The sequence below is a fragment of the Saimiri boliviensis genome, chromosome 8 (assembly GCF_048565385.1).
Source record: "Saimiri boliviensis isolate mSaiBol1 chromosome 8, mSaiBol1.pri, whole genome shotgun sequence".
In the NCBI taxonomy this organism is placed as follows: domain Eukaryota; kingdom Metazoa; phylum Chordata; class Mammalia; order Primates; family Cebidae; genus Saimiri; species Saimiri boliviensis.
Window position 1 is genome coordinate 68177148 of NC_133456.1, and position 26583 is coordinate 68203730.

Consider the following 26583-nt stretch of genomic DNA (forward strand, 5'->3'; position numbering starts at 1 on the left):
ATGTTTTGTATCTGCATATGTCAAACTGTAACTTAATTTCTTATTTTTGAAAGCTGTTTCATATAGATTTTGGACACTTTTTGGATCACAAGAAGAAAAAATTTGGTTATAAACGAGAACGTGTGCCATTTGTTTTGACACAGGATTTCTTAATAGTGATTAGTAAAGGAGCCCAGGAATGCACAAAGACAAGAGAATTTGAGAGGTGAGCTCAAGAAATTAAAAGCACAAAATAAAGAATTCTGGCTGCTCTATTAGAAACAATCAATATTTTTCAAGCTATTTCAAAATAATAAATGTTGACTGGGTATGGTGGCCCACGCCTGTAATCCCAACTCCTTCGGCGGCCAAGGCGGGGCAATCCCAACTCCTTAGAAGACCAGGCTGGGTAACATAGTAAGAACTCATGTTTGCAAAAAACTAAAAAGTTAGTCAGGCATGGGGCATGCACAGTAGTCCCAGCTACACAGAAGGCTGAGGTGGGAGGATCACTTGAGCCCAGGAGGTTGAGGCTGCAGTGAGTGAGCCGCAGTCACAACACTGTACTCCAACCTGGGCAACAGAGTGAGACCCTGTATCAAAATAAATAAAATAAAATAATAGATGTTCTTTTACAACTTTAGCAAAAACTATTTTTTGTTTTTGTTTTATTTCAATAGCTTCTGGGGTACAAGTGGTTTTTGGTTATATGGATGAATTCAATAGTGGTCAAGTCTGAGATTTCAGCATACCTGTAACCCAAGTAGTGTACATTGTCCTCAAAATGTACTTTCTCTCACTCACTCTTCCTCCCACCCTCTCCTTTCTGAGTCTCCATAGTCCATCATATCACTCCGCACGCCTCTGTTAACCTAGAGCTTAGCTCTCACTTACAAGTGAGAACATACTGTATTTGGTTTTCCATTTCTGGCCTCCAGCTCCATCCCAGTTGCCACAGAAGACATCGTTTCATTCTTTGCTGTGGTGGAGTAGTATTCCATGGTGTATATGTGCATTTTCTTTATCCACTCATTGGTCAGCGGGCACTTAGGTTGGTTTCATATCTTTGCAGTCGTGGATTGTGCTGCAGGCATGTAGATGCCTTTTTGATATAATGACTTCTTTTTTTCTGGGTAGTGGGATTGCTGGACCAAATGGTAGATCTGCTTTACGTCGTTTAAGAAATTTCCGTACTGTTTTCCATAGCAGTTGTACTAATTTACATTCCCACCAGCAGTGTATAAGCCTTCCCTTTTCACCATATCCATGCCAACCTCTGTTGGTTTTTGACTTTTTAATTACAGCCATTATTACAGGGGTAAGGTGGTGTCTCATTGTGGTTTTAATTTGTATTTCCCTGATGATCAATGATTTTCTTTCACGTTTGTTGACCATTTGTTTATCTTCTTTTGAGAACTGTCTATTTATGTCCTTAGTCCACTTTTTTTTTTTTTTTTTTTTTAAAGACAGTCTCACTGTCATCCAGGCTGGAGTGCAATGAGGCAATCTTGGCCCACTGCAACCTCCGCCTCCTGGGTTCAACTGATTCTCCTGCCTCAGCCTCCAAAGTAGCTGGGACTTCAGGCACATGCCACCACGCATGATTGATTATTATATTTTTGGTAGAGACAGGGTGTTACTGTGTTGGTCAGGCTGGTCTTGAATTCTTGACCTCAGGTGATCCACCTGCCTCAGCCTCTCTAAGTGCTGGGATTACAGGCTTGAACCACTGCACCTGGCCTTAGCCCACTTTTTGATGGGATTATTTGTTTCTTGCTCATTTGAATTCCTTGTAGATTCTGGATATTAGTCCTTTGTTGGATACATAGTTTGCAAATGTTTTCTCCCATTCCATTGGTTGTCTGTTTACTTTGATGATTATTTCTTTTGTTATACAGAGGCTTTTTAGTCTAATTAGGTCTCATTTATTTCATTTGTTTTTGTCGAATTTGCTTTTGGGGTCTTAGTGATTAATTATTTGCCTAGACCAATGTCCAAAAGAATTTTCCCTAGGTTATCTTCTAGAATTTTAATGGTTTTGGTCTTAGATTTAAGTCTTTGATCCATCTTGAGTTGATTTTTGTATAAGGTGAGAAACAGGGATCCAGTTTCATTCTTTTACATTTGGCTAGACAGTTTTCCTAGCACCATTTATTAAACAGAGTGTCCTTCTTCCAATTTATGTTTTTGTATGTCTGAGATCAGCTAGTTGTAAATTTTTGGCCTTATTTCTGGGTTCTCCATTCTGTTTCATTGGTCTGTATGTCTACTTTTATGAATGCCATGCTGTTTTAGTAACTATACTTTTTCAGTATGATTTGAAGTCCAGCAATGTGATGCTTCCAGATTTGTTTTTTGCTTAGTTTTGCTTTGGCTATTCAGGCTCTTTTCGGTGGGTTTTATATTAATTTTAGGATTGTTTTTTCTAACTGTGAAAAATGGTGTTGGCAGTGTTTTGTAGTTCTCCTTGAATAGATTTTTCACCCCCTTGTTTATTTCTAGGTTTTTTGTGTGTGTGTTTGGTAGGTAAAAGGGCTTGTATTCTTCATCTGATTCTCAGCTTGGTCATTGTTGGTATATAGCAGTGCTACTGATTTGTGTACCTTAATTTTGTTACCTGAGACTTTACTGAATTCATTTATCAAATCTAGGAGTAGTCCTTTTTTTTGAGAGACAGAGTCTTGCTCTGTCACCCAAGCTAGAGTGCAGTGGTGCAATCTCGGCTCACCGCAACCTTCACCTCCGGGGTTCAAGTGATTGTCCTGCCTCAGCTTCCCAAGTAGTTGGGACTACAGGCGTGCACCACCACACCCAGCTAATTTTTGTATTTTTTTTTTAGTAGAGATGGGGTTTCACTATGTTGGCCAGGCTGATCTTGAACTCCTGACCTCAGGCAATCTGCCCACCTCAGCCTCCCAAAGTGCTGGGATTACAGGTGTAAGCCACTGCGCCAAGCCTAAATCTAGGAGTCTTTTGGAGAACTCTGAGGTTTTCTTGGTATATGATTATATAATGGTAAACAGCAGTAGGTTGACTTCCTCTTTTCCAGTTTGGATGCCCTGTATTTCTTTCTCTTGCCTGATTGCTCTGGCTAGGACGTCCAGTACTATACTGAGTAGAAATGGTGAAAGTGGGATTCAGGGGGAGTGCTTTCAGCTTTTCCCATTCAGTATGATATTGGCCATGGGTTTGTCATATATATTTTGAGGTAAGTCCCTTCTATGCCTAGTTTGTTGAGTGAAAAACTATTTCAATGTTTTATTTTTTTTATTTACTTGTGTGATGCTGTGAAGGAAATGGAAAAGGAATACAATTTAATTTGTTGAGCTAATTAAGGCCTAAAAATAACCCTTACACTTCATAATACATTAAATGTTTTTATCTACTGAGGTTTAAATAGTCGGACTCCACCTCTATATTGACAAATAATGTATAGTGCTTAATACATTTTTTATTCATACAATTTGAGGAAAGTCAGTCAACTATAATCGCCTTGTTAATTCATAAATTTTTTACCATCTTATGGAATATTTTTAGACTGTATCAGACTTTAAAGTACTTTTTAAAACCTATAAAATTCTGCTTTGTCTGTAACGCAGTCCTGACTCTAGCCTAACCACTATTTAGTATGAACCAATTCATAAATTTTTAAACTCCTGATGTATCAGGCATTGTTGTAGGTGCTGATAATAAACCAGTTTTTAAAAAGTCATTATTCTCATGGAGTTTACGCCCTAGTGGGGTAAAGGGAATCAAAAGATGTTGGCAAGAGAAGTGAGAGAGGGATGCTGTTTTTTATAGCTTTGTCTACGAAAGCCTCTCTGATTGTGTGACATTTGAGCAAAGACCTGAAGGTATTAACCTCATATGCTCCATACTGACCAAACTGTTCTTATTACTCATAGGTTTCAGGAGATGTGTTACAAGGCTTATCTAGCTATTCGACAGCATGCCAATCTCTTCATAAATCTTTTCTCAATGATGCTTGGCTCTGGAATGCCAGAACTACAATCTTTTGATGACATTGCATACATTCGAAAGACCCTAGCCTTAGATAAAACTGAGCAAGAGGCTTTGGAATATTTCATGAAACAAATGAATGACGCACATCATGGTGGCTGGACAACAAAAATGGATTGGATCTTCCACACAATCAAGCAGCACGCACTGAACTGAAAAGACCGAGAAACTGAAAGCTCACTCTCTGGACTCTACACTGCACTGTTGATCACTGTCAGCAGGCAAAGACTGATTGCATAGGAATTGCACAATCTATGAACAGCATTAGAATTTACAACAAGAACAGAAATAAAATACTATATAATTTAAATAATGTAAATGCAAACAGGGTTTGATAGCACTTAAACTAGTTCATTTCAAATTAAGCTTTAGAATAATGCGCAATTCATGTTATGCCTTAAGTCCAAAAAGGTAAACTTTGAAGATTGTTTGTATCTTTTTTTAAAAAACAAAACAAAACAAAAATCCCCAAAATATATAGAAATGATGGAGAAGGAAAAAGAATGATTTTTTTTTTTTTTTTTGTCTTGCAAATGTTCTATGTTTTGAAATGTGGACATAACAAAGGCTGTTACTGCATTAGGTCTAAGTAAACTGGAGTTTATGTTAAATTATACAAGATTGGGAAAAAATGAACATTTCTTATTTTTTCATTGTAGTTCAATTTATAGTTTGAAGTGGGTTTCTGACTCCCTGTTTAATGAAGAAAAATGCTTGGGGTGGAAGGGACTCGAGATTACACCAGAGACTTTTTCTTTTTAACAAATCAAACCTTTTGGTGATTTGAGGTCTTACTACAGTTTTGGAAGCAGTCACAAATGAGACCTGTTATCAGATGGTGTTTTTGGGTTTGTTTTTGTTTTTGTTTTTGTTTTGTTTTTTTTTCTGGTCAGTATTTAAAGGATCTTATTATTTCCCAGGGAAATTCTGGGCTCCCACAAAGTTAAAAAAAAAAAATCATCGTAGAAAAAGAATGAGCAGGAATAGTTCTTTTTCCAGAATTGTACAGTATTCACCTTAAGTTTTTTTCTCCTTTTGCAATTGAACTGAATACATTTTTCATGCATGTTTTCCAGAAAATAGAAGTATTATTAATGTTATTTAAAAGATTATTTTTTTTATTAAAGGCTATTTATATTATAGAAACTATCATTAATATATATTCTTCATTTCCATGATCTGGCCCATGGTCATGCCTTGTTTTGCACCCAGATTTTTCATTGTTTGTAGCAGCACAGTCAGCTTTCCTCTTGGTCTGTAGATGAGGCTCAGGCACTATCCCGTTTATACCCGTTAACTAGTGTATAACTGCTTAAGGAAGGCATAAATCTTTCCTTTTATTTCTTCACGTGAAGCCCCCATCTTCCATTCTCTTTTATAGTTGAGAATGTCTCAATCATATGAAATTAACACAATTTAGACTATCTTCCTGATTCCTTAAGCCCCTCTTCTGAGGTATACTCATGAATAATACATTAAAATATGGGGGAATAGAAACTATGAACTTTTTACCTATTTAAACTACTTACCCATATCTCCAAAGTAGGACATTAACCCATTTTAAGATCATGTCCCATTCCCTAGTAGTCGGGGCTCACTCTCCAACTTCATTAAATACTATTTGAGCGCAGGACACATTCTTAATCATTTTGAAAAACATTAACCCAAGGTGTAGAGGCTACTGCTAGTCACCATTCTAGAATCTCATCTTTTACTCTGTATTTGAAATGAATGATTAATGTCCTAGGAAATTAGCTTTAGCAGATGTCCAGGTGCCACATAAAAAAGTGCAATCATTATTGACAGTTTTTTAGATTAGGCATGATATTGGAAAACAACTTTATCAAGAGTGAACATTGTATACTCTAGTAAAAACAGCATCACTTTAAAAATATTCATTTATGAAATCGTTACCTATAGTTGAAGTCTTGAGTAGTGAACAAGGGACTCTAAAACAAATACTCTTAATATCTGGTTATCTTAGATTCCCTTAAAGGGCATAATTATTGGAAATTTAGGTACTTCACTAAAGCATGTATATAATATTGCCAACAAGAAAAAATAAATTCGAAGATTAAGGGAACTTGAAATATTTCTGCCAACTGTCTTGGAATAGTTAAACAGAATTTAAACTCTGTTTTCAGCAGGAAACCAGAAAGATCATTTTGCAGTTATAGAAGATTTTGTAACTTATTAAAACTTACTAACATTTTGTGTTGTTTAGACATAAGTAGTAGATACATACTAACATCCCAGTCTTTTCAATATCAGGGATAAATTACAGGAAAACTCAGTAAAATGGTACAAATCTGAAACTTTGATGGTAGAAACTTAAGATTTAACAGAGAACTGTGTTTTACCCGAGTGCCAAAAATGCCTTGAGCCTCCTTGCACAAAACGTACCATTTCTGCATTTTTATAACATCAGTGGAAATAGTTGTTTCCCGTCCTCCTCCCAGGACCTCTCCACCATCAAAACACACAAACCACATGGCCTAGTTCATCATTTACATTTATCTTCTATAGTTATTACAACCAAATTCTATTTGAAGAAGTGTAGACAAATTCTATAAAGACTGTAGATTGTGACCTAACTAAGAAAGACATGAGGGACACAGAGGCAAAGAAGCAAACACTGAATTAAATGCTACATGGGTGACTAAGATCTGTTTCAAGTCAGAGATAATATAGCTACTCCCAGGTGCTTTGCACCAGAGGTCAGGTCCTATCTACAGCTGACTATCCTTGTCCTTGGATATGATATAATTGACTGTTGGCTCTACAGTTTTGTTGGGCCACTTAAGAAATATTTCCTTCAATACTTATTTTGAGAAAAAGTCTAAAGAAAATAATAAAAATAATTTTAAACACATTGTAGTAAGAAATGATTGTTCAAAAATTATGCTTTCACTTTCTACCATATTCTCAGCTATACAAAACCATTTATTTTGAATATTTTTAGACTGTTAATTTGAAATCTGTTCATCTTATTGTGGAATTTGTTTTTTGTTTTTTTTTTTTAAAAGATGTCTCTAATTGGATTTTTAAAAGAATGGAATTTGGTTGCTATTTTACAATAGAACCTAAGCTTTTTGTGGTTCTTAATGTCCTATGTAAAACTTAGTGTCAAAGTAATCAACTTTGAGATTTTCCCTTCTTTTCTGCTTTATATTAAAAGCCCATTAGAAAGTGGGAACCCGGTGAAAATATAATGAATTGTAAAATATTTTAATGTGTAACTTTTTCAACTGTGAAACTATTGATTTTTTGATGAAAACAGCTGCTGATAAAGTATTTTGTGTAAAGTGTAGTTCTTACTAATCAGGAAAATGATGACTTGATTAGACTGTATATGCCCTCTTGGATTTTATTTTCAATGGATTGATTTTCACATAGGTAAAACACAGTCCATCTGTATTCTTTTTTCCATCAAAAATCAAGTGATTTGGAAGTATAAAAAAAATTGTGAGCAGCCTATTTGAAAGGCATCATGGAAATTTCACAGCACATGGAGGTTTTTTTTCTTAATGATGTAAATCTGTTTAATTCATATTTCAATCAATAGCCCATGCTTGCCAACTCTGAAGAAATTTAATTTCCAGCAGTATTTTATAGCTAGCCTGTTAACTTTTTCTGAATGTTTAAAGTTCCTCTTTTTTCTACGTCTGCACAAACTGCAGACCTGGGCTGGACCCACATACTCAGTCCACCTTAAGAAATTATTTTGATGTCCAAGACATCACTAAAATACATCAGTTCAAAGATAATATATGGTGTTAATAGATTGTGGTGCTTTCACTATTTAAAGACAACTTTCATACTTCAGCTGCTTTTGAGAAGAGGGGAATGTGAAGGGAGGGGCTGAACAGGGAGGAGCTGTTTGAATGAATTACATTCTTTACATCCAACCTGCTCATTTGGGGCATGTCTAAGAGAAGGCTGAAAGTTGTGAGTATATTATATGCCATACAGGAATTAACTTCATCATGGATGGGATTGTGAAGGCTGAACTGTAAAACAGCACTGACAGCATCCTCAGATGATAATTCTTGGTGACAATACAGCTGGGCTGTTTTTTTAAGATATAAACTCAAAACCATTTCTAATTATTACATTAAAAATTGTAAATATATCTATGTGCCATGGCCTGGGAAGCCTGTTTTCTTTTTTCACAAATATTATTTTTACTCTGAAAAGATTATGGGTTTTAGCTCAAAATATCTGTGGTACTGATAAAATTGGATTGGTAACTCTACCTCAGAAGAAAAACGGGGAAAAAAATAGATGAGTCACAATTCCATACTTCAGGCTCTGATACTACAGAAATTGTGCAGATCACTGAATGTTAGATTTATAAAGTCAGAGTTGGCATGCCTAGTTTTTAACTGTAAGGAAGACCATAAGAAAACACTGGGCTGAAGTTTAATCATTGTTCCAGCCATTTGAAAAAGGCAGTAGTTCGAAGAGGTTCCCAAATTCGGCATTTGAAATTCATTTTCTCTCTTTCTTCATTAGTAGTGAATTTGGTGTGTATATACTTGCACACGATTCTGTGTGTATACACGCTGCTTGCTTAGCCCTAGCCAAGAGGATCTTCTATAAAAGGTGTAAAGAAATACCAAAGTTCTAAAATTCAGAAGAGTTTAGACTTTATTAGTAGTCTCCCAAGTTGGGACATTAGTCTTTAAATAAACGTATTTCATTCGTGTATTACACTAATGGTTTTGCACCTCCTTTTTATGGGAGCAGCCCCAGCTTGATTCAGGTATGTTAATACTCCAGCCCTGGTAGTTGGCATCAAGTGACAGGTGTGAGCCGTAAGATTTTGTGAGTTAGTTTTTACACAACTGCATATTAAAGAGTTTTAGTGGAGAAAAAAGTGAAAGTATTCATTGTGCATACATAGTAGTTAGGTAAATGATTTTTGCTACCAACAGTATACTCCATTCTTCATGTAGGTAAGTACAGAAAAGGATTTCAAATGTATTTTGTTACCCAATTAAAGTCTATGGATCTATCTGCAACCTTATTTAATCTGTCACTACAATAATTCTGTGGTTATGCTAAGAACCATGTATATTTTAGGTATTATGATTCTTGTCAATTTTTCTAGGTTAGCAAGGAGGCAGAAAACCTTCATTGTTTCATATTAAAATATAATTAGACCAAACAATTCTAGTATGAATTTCCAAAATTGTGATCTATTTCATTTTTATTTTATCTTGTTTTTGTTTCATTTTTAAAAGTCCCTTGTTCAATTGAGTTTATGTTCCAAAGAGCAGCTGGAGAACTCGGCCTTCATCTGATTTCGGAAATGTTTTTGGCTCTGGAACCCGAGTTTCAAATGAAGTTAATGGTTTCAGTGTGATTTAGTCCTCAGACCAAACTGGGTTGAGTAAAATCTAAAAGAATATACGCTCTTGGAGTGTACCATTTTAATACCGTGGGGAATGTGGCACTGCCAGAAGACGACTAACGTCAGATGTTCACTTGGAAGCTTTAACAATCCAAGCCACCCTTTTCCGCCCCACTGATTGTAACAAGTTTATCTCTCTATATTTTGTCATTCAGTGAATCGAAGTCCTGTGGTATACTGCATTCATTAGTGGAAAAATGTTTTTAATGTCCTTTTAATAATGGCCCAAAAAGCATTTGACACAGCAAGATGCATGTGTTATTATATTGAGAATACAGAATAATAACAGTATCACTACATTTGAGACCTCTTCCCCGTCTTGCTGTTCTAGCAAGAAGTTTGGCCTGTGGCTGCACTTACTGTCTGTGCTCATCAGAAACTCTCAATGTCTGCTTTTCCTTCACTCTGCAGTCTGTAACATCATGCTGTTTATTAAAAAAAAAAAAATTACTTTGACTTGTGTGCAAACAATCCTCAGTGTACTATATAAGCAAAAAACGGTGATAATTCTCTTTTGCCATTCCTTTCAAAAAGCAAGTCAGTGTTGCTAATAATCAAAATTTAGCTGAATTTGAGTTCTTTTCAGTAATGACTAAGAATACTTGATTGAAAATCTGAAGCTATTCTACCTTAAAATTAGCCAACTTTTCTGCCCCGGTAAAGTGATGAATATTAGAGAAATGTATGTTTAAACATTACTTCCTTTAAGCATAAAGAATTAAATGCTTGCATTTTAAGCAGAAATATATGTATATACATATATGTATGCATGTATGTGTGTATATGTGATAGGTAAGTGGACTTTTTTCCAAGTCATTGGAAGATCAGAACCCAGAAGTGAAGGTTAAGCTAGAAGCCAACTGGTTTTGCTTTCAGTTATCATAAACGTTGCAAAAGGTAAGGGTGGGCTTTACTTTGACCAATAATACACATAGGCATTAACAACTTAGTATTTCTGAGCAATAAAGCAAATGATTATGTAAGTTTTAGTTATTTGCCAAATTGTTTAAATAACTTTGAATTGACTTTGTTCTCCAGGGATACCTCTCTTTGCTGAAATGAATCAGGTAGCTCCTATCTAAAAGGAAAACTGGTAACTGAAACACACACTTTACATCTTAAATTAGCAATTTTGTATTTGTTAGGGGGGAAAAAAAAATCCCAATAATTGCATACTGTTAGGCAGAAGTCAAACCTACAAAGAAATGGAATAGAGATGCACCCTTAAGGAAACAATAGAATCGTGATTGAAATGTGCATGCATATAAAATGTTCACGTGTACATAGATATTTTATTTCAGAGAAGTCTCCAGTATACAAAATAGTTTACCACAGCCTTTGAAAAAGCAGGTTGTGGGCCTTATCACATTTAACCAAGAGAATTGGGGTGGGGGCGGGGAAACTGAACTGCAGCTCCCTGTCCCAGCAGCCTCTGTACCAGCTGTCTGTGAAAAGTGCCAAGGCTCACCGAATGTCACCACTTAGCAGATTTTTAAATAAATGATCTAAAATTTTTGAGCACCTCTACTAGATGCTGGAAGCTAAGCTAAAGTATTTCACCTACCCTACTTCATTTATTCTGTAAAATAACTGCGTGAAATAACAAGTTATCCCCATTTTATAGATCAGAAAAGAGAGGTTTCAACAGGTTAGCTGATTTGCCCAAAGACGTATTTTAAAAGTTGTGATTACGGCCTACAAAGGCAAATCCTACTCTGAGACTCATGTTCTTTCCACCATTGTACACGAGAAAGGAAGGAAAACACCAAGATTATTCATTACTGATCAAGTCAGTATTGCTCTCTATTCAGCTGACTTAGTAATGTGTGTCTTGAAATTAGTTGCTAAAAGGCATTAAACTTCGCGTTTTTTGTTTGATTATATCTACATATAAAAGTAGCTTCAAATGTCGTTCTTTTTACTGTCCATAATTTAAGATTATTTAGTATAATAAAATTTTAAAGATACTTAGAGGCACTTTGGAAAATCAGGCCAAACTCTTTTCAACTCATAGATTCAGCTTAATCAATCTGGAAAGCATTTATTCAGAGTCTTATGACATCATTATTTAATAACTATGGTTGATTCATTAAAGTACAGACAATTGTTCACTATCCATGTGGGACTTTTCTGTTAGGTTGATGCAAAAGTAATTGCGTTTTTTTGTCATTAAAAGTAACAGCAAAAACAATTACTTTTGCACCAACCTAATACAGTGTGGATCATCTGAGATGAATGTTGAAATCCAGTACAGTTTCCTGACGTTTCTGGCCCATTTTTCCCACCATCAAAGTACAGAGCGAAATGAGCTTATGAAAAGCATAGTTTACTAGAAAAATGTTACTGAAAGAAAAATTACAAGGTACAGGACAAGGCTAAATGCTAGGAACTCTAAACTTGAATTTTCTAGGCAGCAGCTTTCCTCTGCTGTCTACTCCGGCAAAGAACAAACTAAGGCCGGGCATAGTGGCTCACAGCACTTTGGGAGGATGAAGTGGGCAGATCACCTGAGGTCAGGAGTTCAAGACCAGCCTGACCAAAATGGCAAAATTCCATCTCTACTAAAAATACAAAAGTAGTCGGGCGTGGTGGTACATGTCTGTAATCCCAGCTACTCAGGAGGTTGAGGCAGGAAAATCGTTTGAACCCATGAGACAGAAGTTGCAGTTAGCCAAGATTGCGCCACTGTACCCCAGCCTGGGCAACAAGACCAAAACTCCATCTCAAGAAGAAAAACAAAAGAACACACTATCATAAATATGTTAGGTCCATGTTTTCTTAAGTTTTCTACCAGGTTTTTATTTTCCTATAGTGAATGAACCGTTAATTAAGAACTTTTTTCTGAGAAATGTTTCAGTGTGACTGTATTGCAGAGTTGGCTGATGGTTCAGTGTTCAGTAGGTTAGATACCCTCATTGTTTATTTCTAGTGACTGGTTCTAGCTAGAGCTGAAGTTAGGTAAAGAATATCTTGAACTCATTTTGCTATACAAGAAAAACAAAGTGCTTCTTTACTCAGTTGGAAAGAAATTTTTTTTTTTTTGAGACGGAGTTTCACTCTTGTTACCCAGGCTGGAGTGCAATGGCGCAATCTCGGCTCACCGCAACCTCCGCCTCCTGAGTAGCTGGGATTACAGGCACGCGCCACCATGCCCAGCTGATTTTTTGTATTTTTAGTAGAGACGAGGTTTCACCATGTTGATCAGGCTGGTCTCGATCTCTTGACCTCGTGATCCACCCGCCTCGGCCTCCCAAAGTGCTGGGATTACAGGCGTGAGCCACCGCGTCCGGTGGAAAGAAATTTTGATTAGAAAAGACAATTAATTTGTATGTATTTATACAAATAGAATACAAAATGAGGCTTGTAAATTTTTTTTCCCCACATGAAAATATGAATCTTAACTTTATTACCTTTTACATTGCTAGTTTGCAGGCAGGTGTAATTAGGGCCTCAGCTGCAGAAATCACGAACATCTGAAGGCCAGCACTTTAATTTGGCCACCGTCTGAAGATTTCTCTGCTCCTCCTCACACTTCACAGTCTGAACTGATGCTGTTCTGTGTAAGGTACTTTTCCACCTACCTCATCTCTTACTGCATTGCTGCATTTTTCACACAGTGAGGACAGGTGTTAATCTCACCATGCCAACAGTCAGGGCACCACCTAGCAGGGTCAACGGAGGCCACAAGAAGCAGTGGAAGATGGCCATTTGGTCATACTGTTTTATAAGAATGACATCTTCAGCTTGGCTGCCGGACTGCAGAAGCATGAAAAGGCAGTTCCATTCTTGTGATCGAAGAATGCCTCTATGTCCAGAGCACTGCTGAGCAAATCATTTCTATCTTGGTGGCACTTAGGTGTGTAAAAGCACTAGGAACATAGAGGAGGAAAAAAGATAAAGACACATTTCAGAATTGCTTGAACCCTGGAGGCGGAGGTTGCAGTGAGCCGAGATAGCACCATTGCACTCAGCCTAGCTGACAGTATCACCAATACCAAATAAATAACCCAGGGCTGTCTTTAGGGATAAATCTGTTTATTTTGTAGTGAACATTTTATAGTGATCCAATCAGGATAAATGAAGCTTTCTTCTTGGTGGAGAAATGGGGTGTATAGAAAGGAAAGAAATTATTCCAATTTCACAACTTGGTGTCTGGAATTTATAGGCTAAGCCAATGAGCAGTCATTTGCGGGCAGTCTGTCTTTTGGAGATCCCACTTCCCATCATATAAAAATGCTACAGTGGGCCGGGCGCGGTGGCCCACACCTATAATCCCAGCACTTTGGGAGGCCGAGGTGGGTGGATCACGAGGTCAACAGATCGAGACCATCCTGGTCAACGTGGTGAAACCCCCGTCTCTACTAAAACAAACAAAAAAATTAGCCGAGCACGGTGGCACGTGCCTATAATCCCAGCTGCTCGGGAGGCTGAGGCAGGAGAATTGCCTGAACCCAGGAGGCAGAGGTTGCGGTGAGCCGAGATCGCGCCATTGCACTCCAGCCTGGGTAACAAGAGCGAAACTCCGTCTCAAAAAAAAAAAAAAAAAAAAGAGGCTGGCAGGAGCCTTTGTTTAAAAAAAAAAAATGAAAATGCTACAGTGTACTCAGAGTTTACCTTGAATCAAGCGAGTGATTTTTCTTATCAAATAAAGATTATCATTTTTATTTTAATAAGTTACACAGCGGATTCATATTTAAAGTTTATATTTATACCTAACTATAAAAGTTGTGTTAGATTAGTTGACATGTTACACTTTGTTGTCTTTTTTTTCTTTCTTGAGATGGAATCTCACTCTGTCACCCAGGCTGGAGTGCACTGGCGCGATCTTGGCTCACTGCAACCTCTGCCTCCTGGGTTCAAGTGATTCTCCTGCCTCAGCCTCCTCAGTAGCTGGGATTACAGGTGCCCGCTGCTACACCCAGATAATTTTCTGTATTTTTAGTAGCGACAGGGTTTCACCATGTTGGCCAGGCTGGTCTCGAACTCCTGACCTGCTGATCCGCCCACCTTGACCTCCCAAAGTGTTGGGATTACAGGTGTGAGCCACCACACACAGCACACTTCATTGACTTTAAGCATCAATTTCAATCTGATGACTTTTGTTTTCTATTTTGGATGCAGTGATTTTTAAGGTTTCAAACATTTTGTAGGCCTGTAGCCCAGTACCTCAAGTATCTAATGGATATGGTAATAAACCTCAAGCTTTGTTGAAAAAAATGTCACCAGCTGACAGAGCTCCCTTCTCCACTGGTTTTGCCCCCCAGGAAGTGGAAGGCCACGTGGGGCTCCCTCTCTGAGCCTAGGGCAAAAACCCCAATGTGCTTTTCTTTAGGGAAATACTTTGCTGCAGGAGATCAAGACAGACAACAGAGGCATTACCAGGTGCTGAAAGCTCATGTAGGGCCCTGGGTTATTTATATACCCAGCTGGTGACAGTCTGGCAGGGAACGGTTGTTGTCATAAGAACGCCTGGCTGGGCACGAGGGCTCACACCTATAATCCCAGCCCTTTGGGAGGCCAAGGCAGATGAATCACCAGGTCAGGAGTTTGAGACCAGCCTGGCCAGCATGGTAAAACCCCGTCTCTACTAAAAAAAATACAAAAATTAGCTGGGTGTGGTAGTGCGTGCTTGTAGTCTCAGCTACTTGGGAGGCTGAGGCAGGAGAATCACTTGAACCCGTGAGGCAGAGGTTGCAGTGAGCTAAGATTGCACCACTGCACTCCAGCCTAGGTGACAGAGAGAGACTCCATTTCAAAATAAAATATATAAGAACTCTTTAATTACATGAACTTTACAATACCTTGGGATTTATCTGGACAGCCTCTTCATTATAATGTAGGAGAGCTTTCTGCCCTGAATGGGTGAGGTTCACAAACACCTGAAGGCACGGGTACTTCCCCTACCACGGCAGTGCACACCGCAGGTGAAGGCACAGTCCAGCCAGTCGTCCGTGATAGCTGTGTGGATGGCAGTGCAGGTCAATTCTTCCCTCTGAGTGCTTCAATTTGGGAGAAAAAAAGTTCTTCACTTACTAGAAAATTTCGTTCTACATTTCGGTGTGGTAGTACAAGGCATTTGTGTATTTGGAGGTAGCGCAGGATCCTTACAGCAGGCACATACTAATCAGGGAGCATGGAAGACCCAGAGTCGGGGTAAAGAGCCCCAAAGTGCCGAATTCCACCTCACTTCTGATCCTACTAACATTTTCTCACTATACCAATGGCTTTTAAACTTCAGAATCGGCCGGGCGCGGTGGCTCAAGCCTGTAATCCCAGCACTTTGGGAGGCCGAGGTGGGTGGATCACAAGGTCAAGAGATCGAGACCATCCTGGTCAACATGGTGAAACCCCGTCTCTACTAAAAATACAAAACATTAGCTGGGCATGGTGGCGCGTGCCTGTAATCCCAGCTACTCAGGAGGCTGAGGCAGGAGAATTGCCTGAACCCAGGAGGCGGAGGTTGCGGTGAGCCGAGATCACGCCATTGCACTCCAGCCTGGGTAACAAGAGCGAAACTCTGTCTCAAAAAAAAAAAAACAAAAAAAAAATAAATAAATAAACTTCAGAATCACCTGTGAGTTTGTTAGAATGAAGAATCTGTTAAACTGTGGAATCCAGGGCTTCGCTCCAGAGATTCTGGTTCGGTAGGTCTGACTTGAGGCTCAGGAATCTTTCTTTTTTTTTTTGAGACGGAGTTTCGCTCTTGTTACCCAGGCTGGAGTGCAATGGCGTGATCTCGGCTCACCACAACCTCCGCCTCCTGGGTTCAGGCAATTCTCCTGCCTCAGCCTCCTGAGTAGCTGGGATTACAGGCACGCGCCACCATACCCAGCTAATTTTTAGTATTTTTAGTAGAGACGGGGTTTCACCATGTTGACCAGGATGGTCTTGATCTCTTGACCTCGTGATCCACCCGCCTCGGCCTCCCAAAGTGCTGGGATTACAGGCTTGAGCCACCGCGCCCGGCCCAGGAATCTTTCATCGTATTTAAGATGCAGATATATGGAGAACCACAGTGTAAACAACGTTAGCATTACCCTAACACTGTAACCACCAAGATCCACACTCAGGAATCTCATGCTTCATCCTCTCAAGATGTCCTGGCTCCTCCTGACGTGCCTTTGGAAGGAGTCCAACTACAGGGCCCTTGGTCAACACAGCCTACACAATTTCTGGCAGCAAGGTACAATTCCACGTACCCACTCTACTTCCAAAGAGGCAAGTGCAAATCACACATGTAACCTCTCTGTAGAATACTTACCATATTTTTGCTACCAGTAAGTTCCCTGAGGTCAGGAGCTACATCCAATTCTTCTGTGTGTTCCTCAAAGCATGAAACAGAATGCCTCTCCCTAGGTAGATGTTCAGTAAGTGCTGTACTGAATTAAATTTTCCTTGGAAAAAATTTCTTGAGAATTTTCACATGTACTACATATGTAAGTGTCCTAGGTGCTATGAGAAGTGACAGGCAGAATTCCTACCACAAAGACCTTGTGGTGGTGTTAAGGAGAAAGGATGTGGATATGTATGAAATAATTTGAAAACAAGTGCAAGAAAAAGGAAACAACGGGAAGAGGAAATGCTTTGATTGAATGTATGGGACCAGCTCTGCATATGCCCTCACACTCACATGTAGGTGGGCCCCTGTGTTTACTTACTGGTTCCTTAAACATAGTAAGTTAGATTAGCAAGCTCTAAAGTCAGAATGTTTCAAAAGCAGGGCCAGGCACAATGGCTCATGCCTATAATCTCAGCACTTTGGGAGGCTGAGGCAGGCGGATCACTTAAGGCCAGGAGTTTGAGACTAGCCTGGCCAACATGGTAAAACCCCATTTTCACTGAAAATACAAAAATTAGCTGGGTGTGGTAGCACACACCTGTAATCCCAGCTACTCAGGAGGCTGAGGCAGGAGAATTGCTTGAACCCAGGAGGTGGAGGTTGCAGTGAGCCGAGCGCCACTGCACTCCAGCCTGGGCAACGGAGCCAGACTCTGTCTCAAAAACAAAAATAATAAGATTTGAAAAGCAATATTTAGCTACATACCTACTGCACTCTCATTAATCTTTTTGACCAAAATAATCATTTTCCCTTATTAATATAACATGCAGTTTAACATGTCCTCAAGGTCCAGGATATCAAAATCACTAGATGTAGCCTAAGAAAAAATAATGGGCAAGTGAAAATGCAAAAATGGAAAACAAGATCCTTTCCTAGATTTCACACTGGCCTGCTTTTCCACTAAATTAATTTATATACTTATTTTAACTAGGCATCTAGAAATAATGTAGAGTTACCTTTTTATCTGTTAGAACTTAAGCTCTCTAAATCTTGACCAGGTACTGAACCAAGTATGATTTGAATTTTTCTTGAGGATTTTAGAAAGCTCCAAAACAGAGTGGGACATTCTGTCCTATGTACAAGGCCCAATCAGAGTCTTTAGGGTGGAACCAGGGATGTATTTAGGGCTAAAAAATGAGCATGTTTCTTCAGTAGCATCGGATGTGTATTTGACTACAGCTGTGACAAAATCCATTACTTGATTGAGAGATGAGAGGCTGAGGGAGTGGGGATAGGTATGAGCTACCCAGCCCTTCTTCACTGCCCCCCTTTATGGAGTAAAAGTATTCTCTGAGATGGTACAAGATGCAAGGCAAGAGAGACGAGAACTCACCACTCTTAGGCATTCACTTAGTTTAACCAAGCAATTACCAGGAATGCTTAGAAAAGTAAAACTTAAATATATGAGCGACAATTTGGTACCAGCTTGCAGAAGGTACTCAAGCCATCTCCCAAATATATCACATTTTAAAAAATAATCTAATCTGCCTGTGCATACACGTTACTCAACTTATATAGACATGTAATGCAGATAGATATATATATATATGATGAGGGGAAAGGAGTAACAGCAAAAGAGGAAAGAATGAATGAAGTCACAAGTGAGGTACAGCCAAGACACGAGAATCGCTTGAACCCAGGAGTTTGAGACTAGCTTGGACAACATAGTGAGATCCCATCTCTAAAAAAAAGTGAGGTACAAACATGTAACCTGCAGACCATAAGATCCCTTATAGTTATGAGAACTGACCTACATATTTGCCTTGAGCTTCCTAGCAGGCAAAGCAATGAAGGAAATATAACCAGATATAAGATTCTTGGTGTCCATTAAATAAAAGTAAGCTGGTTGATCAGGAGCAGCACAGCGTCTCCTGGTGCTAATGCCAGAGAGAAGGTTCTTCTAGAATTCTTCCAATAGCGGCACTGTACACTGTAGTAAATGGTGACCTCTTCATCTTTCCCCTAACAATGGTAAACTAAGAATGGCAGGAGATGAATCACAAATAACAGAAGTAGGCCACTCTCTTCCTTTCCTACGACCCCGTTCCCTCACTGAACTCCTAGGCCTTCCTCTTCCATTACCCTGTGGCCTTCTGTTGCTTTTTGGCTGTCCAAAAAACACCCCTTGCCTTCCTTTCACCCTGATCTGACCTGGCCCCAAAGTACCCCATGTTGTGTGGACCATCCTCCAAATTAAATAGCTCCTCCCCTTCCCTAATCAAAACCCCTATCCCCCTCATGTCAGCAAGCTTCATTTAGGCAATAAGACACAAGAAGTCTTATGTCAGAATGACAGGCACATTCTTTACTGGCCTGTGAACTCGGGCAAGTTACTTGGCCTTTCTGAGCCTCAGCTTTCTCATTTATGAAATGAAAGTTAAAATAACACTCCCATCATGCGCTGTCAGTTTAAGTAGGATAAAACAGAGTATGTATTGGGCACAGAGCATATAGTTAGTAGCAAATGAAGTTGACCCTGAAACAATTCAGGGGTTAAGGATGCCAATGCCACACTCCCAACCCTGCAGTCGAAAATCTGCATATAACCTTTGACTCCTCAAAACTTAACTACTGGGCAGCCATGATGGCTCATGCCTGTAGTTCCAGCACTTTGAAAGGCCAAGGTGGAAGGATGGCTTGAACCTAGGCGTTCACACCAGCCTGGGCAACATAGGGGGACACCATCTCTACAAATAATTCAAAACTTAGCCAACTGTGGTGGCACACACCTGTGGTCCCAGCTACTCAGGAGGCTGAGGCAGGAGGATCGCCTGAGCCCAGGAGGTTGAGGCTGCAGTGAGCCATGATTGCACCACTGCACTTCAGCCTGGGTGACAGAGTGAGACCCTGCCTCAAAAAACCAAAACAAAAAAAACTTAACTACTAATAGCCTACTGTTTACTGGAAGCCTTACCAGTAAACAGTTGATTAAGACATTTTTTGCATGTTTATATGTATTATATAGTGAATTCTTACAACAAAATAAGCTAGAATAGCCAGGCACAGTAGCTCATGTCTATAACCCCAGTGACTCAGGAAGCCGAGGTGGGAGGATTGCTTGAGCCCAGGAGTTCAAGACTGTAGTGAGCTATGATCACATCACTGCACTCCAGCCTGCAGGGAGCGAGACCCCTTCTCTAAAAAAAAAGTAAGCTAGAGAAAAGAAAATGCTATTAAGAAAATCATGGCTGTGTGCAGTGGCTCACACCTGTAATCCCAGCACTCTGGGGAGGCTGAGGCGGGCAGATCAGGAGGTCAGAGGTTCAAGACCACCGGGCGTGGTGGCTCAAGCCTGTAATCCCAGCACTTTGGGAGGCTGAGGCGGGTGGATCATGAGGTCAAGAGATCAAGACCATCCTGGTCAACATGGTGAAACCCCATCTCTACTAAAAATACAAAAAATTAGCTGGGCATGGTGGAGCGTGCCTGTAATCCCAGCTACTCAGGAGGCTGAGGCAGGAGAATTGCCTGAACCCAGGAGGCGGAGGTTGCGGTGAGCCGAGATCACGCCATTGCACTCCAGCCTGGGTGACAAGAGCAAAACTCCGTCTCAAAAAAAAAAAAAAAAGAAGAAGTTCAAGACCAGCCTGGCCAACGTGGTGAAACTCTGTCTCTACTAAAAATACAAAAATTAGCTGGGTGTGGTGGTGCACACCTGTAATCCCAGCTACCCGGTAGGCCAAGCAGGAGAATCGCTTGAACCCGGGAGGCAGAGGCTGCAGTGAGCCAAGATCACGCCACTGCACTCCAGCCTGGGTGACAGAGCAAGACTCTGTCCATCTCAAGGAAAAAAAAAAGAAAATCATAAGGAAGAACAAGATCATTCAACATGGTTGAAATGAAGCTGGAAGCCGCTATCTATCCTCAGCAAACTAATGCAGAAACAGAAAACCAAACACTGAATGTTCTCACTTAGAAGTGGGAGCTGAATGATAAGAACACATGGGCGCATGGGCAAACAACACACACAGGGCCTCTCGGTGGAGCAGGGGGAAGGAGAACATCAGGAAGAACAGCTAATGGGCACTGGGCTTAATACCTAGGTGATAGGTTGATCTGTGCAGCAAAAAAACATGGCACGTGTTTACCTTTGTAACAAACCTGCACATTCCGCACATGTACCCCAGAACTAAAAATAAAAGTTGAAGGAAAAAAAATCATAAGGAAGAGAAAACATATTTACTATTCACTAAATGGAAGTGGACCATCATAAAGGTCCTCTCCTTGTCTCTTCATGCTGAGTAGGCTGAGAGGGTGGAGGAAGAGGAAGGACTGGTCCTACTGTCTCAGGGGTAGCAGGCACAGAAGAAAATCTGTTTATAAGTGGATTCTAGCAGTTCAAACCCATGTTGTTCAAGGGTCAATGGTATCATTACATGTATTAAATAAAGAACCTAACTAAAAGAAAAAGAAGGAAAACTAATATGTATTGAGCAACTACTATGTGCCAGGAAAGACACTGTGAAACTCAGAAAAGTCAGACTCCAAACACTGTGCTTGCATACAAGGTTTAACTCTTTCCTGGAATACCAACATTCTAGGGGGAGAATTTGTGACCTAAATGAATAAACTGTAATTTGTGGATTATGTGTTTGGAGGTATATATAGATTATGAGATGGGAGGAAGCAGTGCAGGGAAATATCTTCAACACTTGCCTCCTCCTCCCCCACTCCCAGCTGCCCCCAGCACTGAGAGGGGAAGAGGAATTGTATTTTTCTTGTTCTAAACCAGGCGTCCCCAAACTACAGCCCGCAGGCCGCATGCGGCCCCCTGAGGCCATTTATCCAGTCCCCCGCCGCACTTCAAGAAGGGGCACCTCTTTCATTGGTGGTCAGTGAGAGGAGCACAGTATGTGGCGGCCCTCCAACGGTCTGAGGGACAGTGAACTGGCTCCCTGTGTAAAAAGTTTGGGGATGCCTGTTCTAAACCATGTGAGAGAGTCGCAGATGGAGAAAGCAAAGGCAGCCTCTCCTCCTTTACCATTGTGCCTGGATCTTATCCGAACTGGAAACTGGATTTGCTCCCTCTGTTTCTTACCTGAGCACAAAAGGCCGTAGAATGGTTGTTCCAAGGAAGAAGAACATTAGGACTGAGAAGCCCATCACGGCAAAGCCCAGCAGCATGGCCCGGTCCTCTCCAGCCCTGGATGGCGGTCTTTTGTGCACATCGAATGGGTCTCCATCACTGCAGTCTGTCTCTCTCTTCTTCCCTGAGGCAGGAAAGGCTGTCCTTTGGGGAAAGGGAGAGAGATATTGTGATGAGCTCATAAAGAAGTGGAACATTTCCAATCCATGAGGAATGGAGGGATAATCTCATTCGCTGCCAGTCTGTGTGTCCTGAGCGGGATGAATGCAACACAATGAGATCCCAGTTCAGCGACTGGTGAAAAGTCCATGTAAATAAGCTAAAGTGATGTGTACTCAAGTATTTTAAAAGATATTGTAGCAAGTAAAACTAAGGAATGTTGCCTCGTGCAAGTCTGTAGAGACCTGTTTAATCAATGACTAGGAAGTGTTGTATGTAAATAAGCCTTATTAAATTTGTTCTCTTTCAGGGATATTGTACGTTCCTCCTGAAAATTTTTTTACATTCTTCTTTGAATTCCACATGGAAAGAATGACGCAAGAAGTTCACATTTGGAATTAACAGCATCCTGAACAGAGTTTGCGTTGTTCTTTCATATTCAGCTGTTGGAAAGGCAGCATCTCCACCAGCAGGACTTCCAGCCCACTGGCCAGTCCATACTCAGAATTATGCAGCTGTCACGGCTTCTTGGCTCCACTCACCCTCCTCTCCTCCCCTCTGGCCACTCACAGTGCTGCCTAAGTGTCCCTGCATTTCTTCTCTCCTCTCTCCGCTGTGCCTGCAAAGGTGATCCAGCAAAGGAAGTGAAACACTCTTGCAGGGCAGGCTGATGTGGTGAACAGAAAAGTCCAACACAAAGGTGGCAAACTGGTGGCACAGATGACGTCCAGCCCACAGATGTGTTTTGCTTGGGCTTCTCTGTTGTCGTGTGTCTGTGTGTGTGAGTGTGTGTGTGTGTGTGTGTGAGAAAGAGAGAGAGAGAGAGAGAGAGAGAGAGAGAGAGAGAGAGAGAGAGAGAGAGAGAACTTGTTCAGACTTTCAAAATCATGACATTTCTCACAAAAACGCTGAGTTCTGACTTTGGAAATAACCCATGATCCGTGCCCCTGCAGAGGAGCAGCGGGCCGAGCTGAGCTGCGGCTGCCCCGGCGGAAGGTGTGTTCTCTACTTTGCCACAACCCCACCACTGCCTACATCACTGTCACTCACTGGCCATGCCCTGCTCAGTAGCCATTGAGTTCCATTTTAAGAAGCTTAATGAAATCTTAAGCCAAACAAACGCAGCACTAATTGTGGAAGCTCATGCTCCATCAAGCTTACTACGTTTTAAAGCCAAGGCAAAAACGCATCAAGGAAGTTACTGGTTGTTTTTTCCCCAAAAGCGTATTTCATACTGTATCCCACACCCTGGCCCTCTCCTCTGCCTACCTCCCTTCTCCCCCAGCAACATCTTTAGGCTCTAAAGAGTAAGGGGACTGTCAGACAGTCCAGAACGTCCCAGGAGCCTGCACCTGAGAGCACCCACCTCAGAAGATGGCGGCGCTCCATGGTTAATACTGCTCTAGGGACCGAGGATCTAGTTGAGGAGTTTTTAGTCCCTTTTGACATTTTACTCACCTCCATCATCCCACCACAAGAGAAAGGGCATGGAAAAGAATTTTAATGAAATCTGAACCCATACATTTTCTAATTTATCAATAAATATGACAGATTGATTAAAAGAACGTTTTAGCCCTAAAGTTTGATGGGTTTTGTCGTCTCCAGGACTCAGTAGACTGCATTTTCCCTGGTGCTCTAAAGCTGGACTTGAGTTGCTCTGTAGTGTAAGGTATCCCAGAAGCTTACTATAAAATATCCTTGGAATCCACGGGTGAAGAGGCTTATAATGAGGTCACTACGGCATTGCTAATACATTTAACATACCCAATTATGATGCTATGTTACAAAAGAAACTGTCATAGCCTGATTCTGATCTAATTTAGGAATAAGACTTACGGGTGTCCTAGACCAGACTTTTTATTTATAATTTTTCTGTCTACTTTGTTCCGAGGCTTTATGAAAAGTTAACAACTTCACTTGGAAAGAAGTCATTTCATGTTTGGGGAAGGGATAACATAAGATAATCATAAAAAACTAAAACACAGATATGCTTGGCTGGGCACAGTGGCTCCCACATGTAATACCAGCACTTCGGGAGGCCAAGATGGGCAGATTACCTGCAGTCAGGAGTTCGAGACCAGCCTGGGCAACATGGTGAAACCTTGTCTCTAATTAAAATACAAAAATTAGCCAGGTCTGGTGGTGGGCACCTGTAATCCCAGCTACTTAGGAGGCTGAGGCAGGAGAATCGCTTTTACCCAGAAGGCGGAGGTTGCGGTGAGCCGAGATCGCACCATTGCACTCCAGCCTGGGTAACAAGAGCGAAACTTCGTCTCAAAAAAAAAAAAAAGAAAAGAAAGAAAAGTTCAAATATGCATGCTAAATAGAAATATCACCCTTTTCTATTCTTTTAGGTGATACTCCAGAAAATTCCAAACTAGTAGAGAGACAAATAATTGAAAGGGAAAAAAAATCCCAAAGAAGGCAATAAAGAAGGAAAAACTCATGAAAATGTCAGGACAAATAGCACAAAATAACATGATAAAATGTTACTGTATCATTATATCAGTAATTACAATGAATCTAAATGAGTAAATGATCCAGTTAAAAGATAGAGATTAGAGCTGGCTGTGGTGGCTCATGCCTGTAATCCCAACTCTTTGGGAAACCAAGGCGGGAGGAGCCCAGGAGTTTGAGACCAGCCTGGGAAACACAGCAAGACCCTGTCTCTACAAAATAAAAACTAAAACACCATCCAAGTGTGGTGGCACACATCCAGTCCTAGCTACTCAGGAAGCTGAGGCAGGAGGACTGCTTGAGCCCAGGAGTCTGAGGCTGCAGTGAGCTGTGACTGTGCCACTGCACTCCAGCTTTGGTGATAGGGTGAGACCCTGTCTCTAAAAAAGAATGTTTTTCAAATATAAAGATTATCAGACTAGATTTAAATACGTATAGTTGGTCCCCAACTTAGGATGGTTCCACTTGCAATTTTTTTACTTTACTATGGTATGAAAGCAATATGCATTCGGTAGAAACTGTACCTCAAATGTTGCATTTGCATATGAACCCTACTCTTCAGTCATGCATCTCCGCTTCTAACCAGTGCATGACCTTGTCTTATTTGTAATCAAGGCAATTACCTACTATCTTCTGTTTTCTTCTGCCAAGTGTGACAGATAGCTACAGGCGCCTCTGGCTCAGCCTGAGGCAAAGTCATGTCGGGACCCCGCAGAAGCCAGCCGCCTCTCCCTGCAGCACTGAAACTTCCTAATTCTTCCAACACTTACTTCACTGGTTCATGCGAAATGAATTTGTAAACACTGAGTACATTCTATTCCTGTTTCCCTGTCATTTGTTTTGGTCACAGAGGAGACGTCTGGTAATTATTTCTACTCTTCTATATTTTAATTATATTTCCTAACAACTTATTTTGTTTTGTTTTTTTTTTTGTTTTTTTTTTTTTTTTTTTTTTTGAGACGGAGTTTCGCTCTTGTTACCCAGGCTGGAGTGCAATGGTGCGATCTCGGCTCACCGCAACCTCCGCCTCCTGGGTTCAGGCAATTCTCCTGCCTCAGCCTCCTGAGTAGCTGGGATTACAGGCACGTGCCACCATGCCCAGCTACTGTTTTGTATTTTTAGTAGAGACGGGGTTTCACCATGTTGACCAGGATGGTCTCGATCTCTCGACCTCGTGATCCACCCGCCTCGGCCTCCCAAAGTGCTGGGATTACAGGCTTGAGCCACCGCGCCCGGCCCTAACAACTTATTTTGAAACGGCAAATAAGGTTGAGCACAGTCAATGTAGGTCACCCAAGTTGAGCAAGAGGAAACAGCAGTGACCCCACCACGCGTTTCGGGAGTGGCAGCGGCTGCTCCGACACAGCACGGCCGCCTCTCTCTGCGGTCCGCCGCGCGCACCGAACCTGCTGCCCGCGCGTCCGCAATGTCCGCCCTCTGACCTTCCGCCGCCCGTTCGCGGAAGCCGTGGTCCGCGTCTACACGGCAGAGTGCGCTTCCGCCCCCCGCCGTCGGCTGCTCCTTCCTCCCCGCGCCCCGCGTCGCACTCGCCCCTGCGTTCTCTCGAACACGCGCGGGAGGAGCGATCCTGGAAGTGAGTCACACGGCGGCCTCGACCGTCCTTAACGTCCTCCAGTTCCCGGCTCCCAACTCCCCCGGAGCCGGTACGAGCCGCGCTGTCCCCGGGAGCGAGGGGAGCCGGCGGTCGTGGGACGCGCGCCCCGGGGGCTCGTCATCCCAGCCCGGCGCGGGCCCCGGGCCGGCCCCTCTCCGCCGCATCTCCCCGGGGAGAAGACGGCCCGAAGCCCGCTGCTCGCGTCCCCTCCACGGAGCGGGCGTTCCGCACTAGGCGCGCCGGGCTCACCCCGTGCCACGGACCGGGCGCCGAGGGACCTGCCGGGGCTCCCCGCGGGTTGGACGCGGGGACGTTTCCTCACTCCTCATTCAACCGGGAGACTCCCGAGCGCCCCCGCGGCTGGGCGAGTTCTCGAGCCGGGGCCACAGGCGAGCGGGAAGGGGCTGCCGTCCCCGGGACCGGGCGACCAAAGGACAGCGCCAGCGGGAAAGACGGCCGCCCCTGAGGTGAGGAGCCGCCCCCCGAAAGTAAAGGCGGCACCCGCGCCCCGA

The 26583-nt window shown here is 41.7% G+C and overlaps 2 protein-coding genes across 3 annotated transcripts in view; one reads left to right on the forward strand and one right to left on the reverse strand.

Annotated features, from left to right (window-relative positions):
* Positions 1–7293, forward strand: part of PIK3CA (phosphatidylinositol-4,5-bisphosphate 3-kinase catalytic subunit alpha) — a 94746-nt gene extending 87453 nt beyond the window's left edge. For both annotated transcript variants that reach the window (XM_039478819.2, XM_039478820.2), the window contains exons 20-21: positions 54–205; positions 3885–7293. In XM_039478819.2, coding sequence (XP_039334753.1) covers positions 54–205; positions 3885–4155 — 423 coding nt within the window. In that variant the 3' untranslated portion in view covers positions 4156–7293. The remainder of the gene's footprint in view (positions 1–53; positions 206–3884) is intronic.
* KCNMB3 (potassium calcium-activated channel subfamily M regulatory beta subunit 3) lies at positions 7151–26409 on the reverse strand. Its single transcript, XM_039478821.2, is given in 7 exon segments — positions 7151–13045; positions 13047–13167; positions 13170–13284; positions 15217–15317; positions 15320–15414; positions 21793–21984; positions 26321–26409. Coding segments are annotated over 7 exon segments (846 nt in total). The 5' UTR covers positions 26401–26409; the 3' UTR covers positions 7151–12903.
* Positions 26410–26583: the final 174 nt, after the last annotated feature.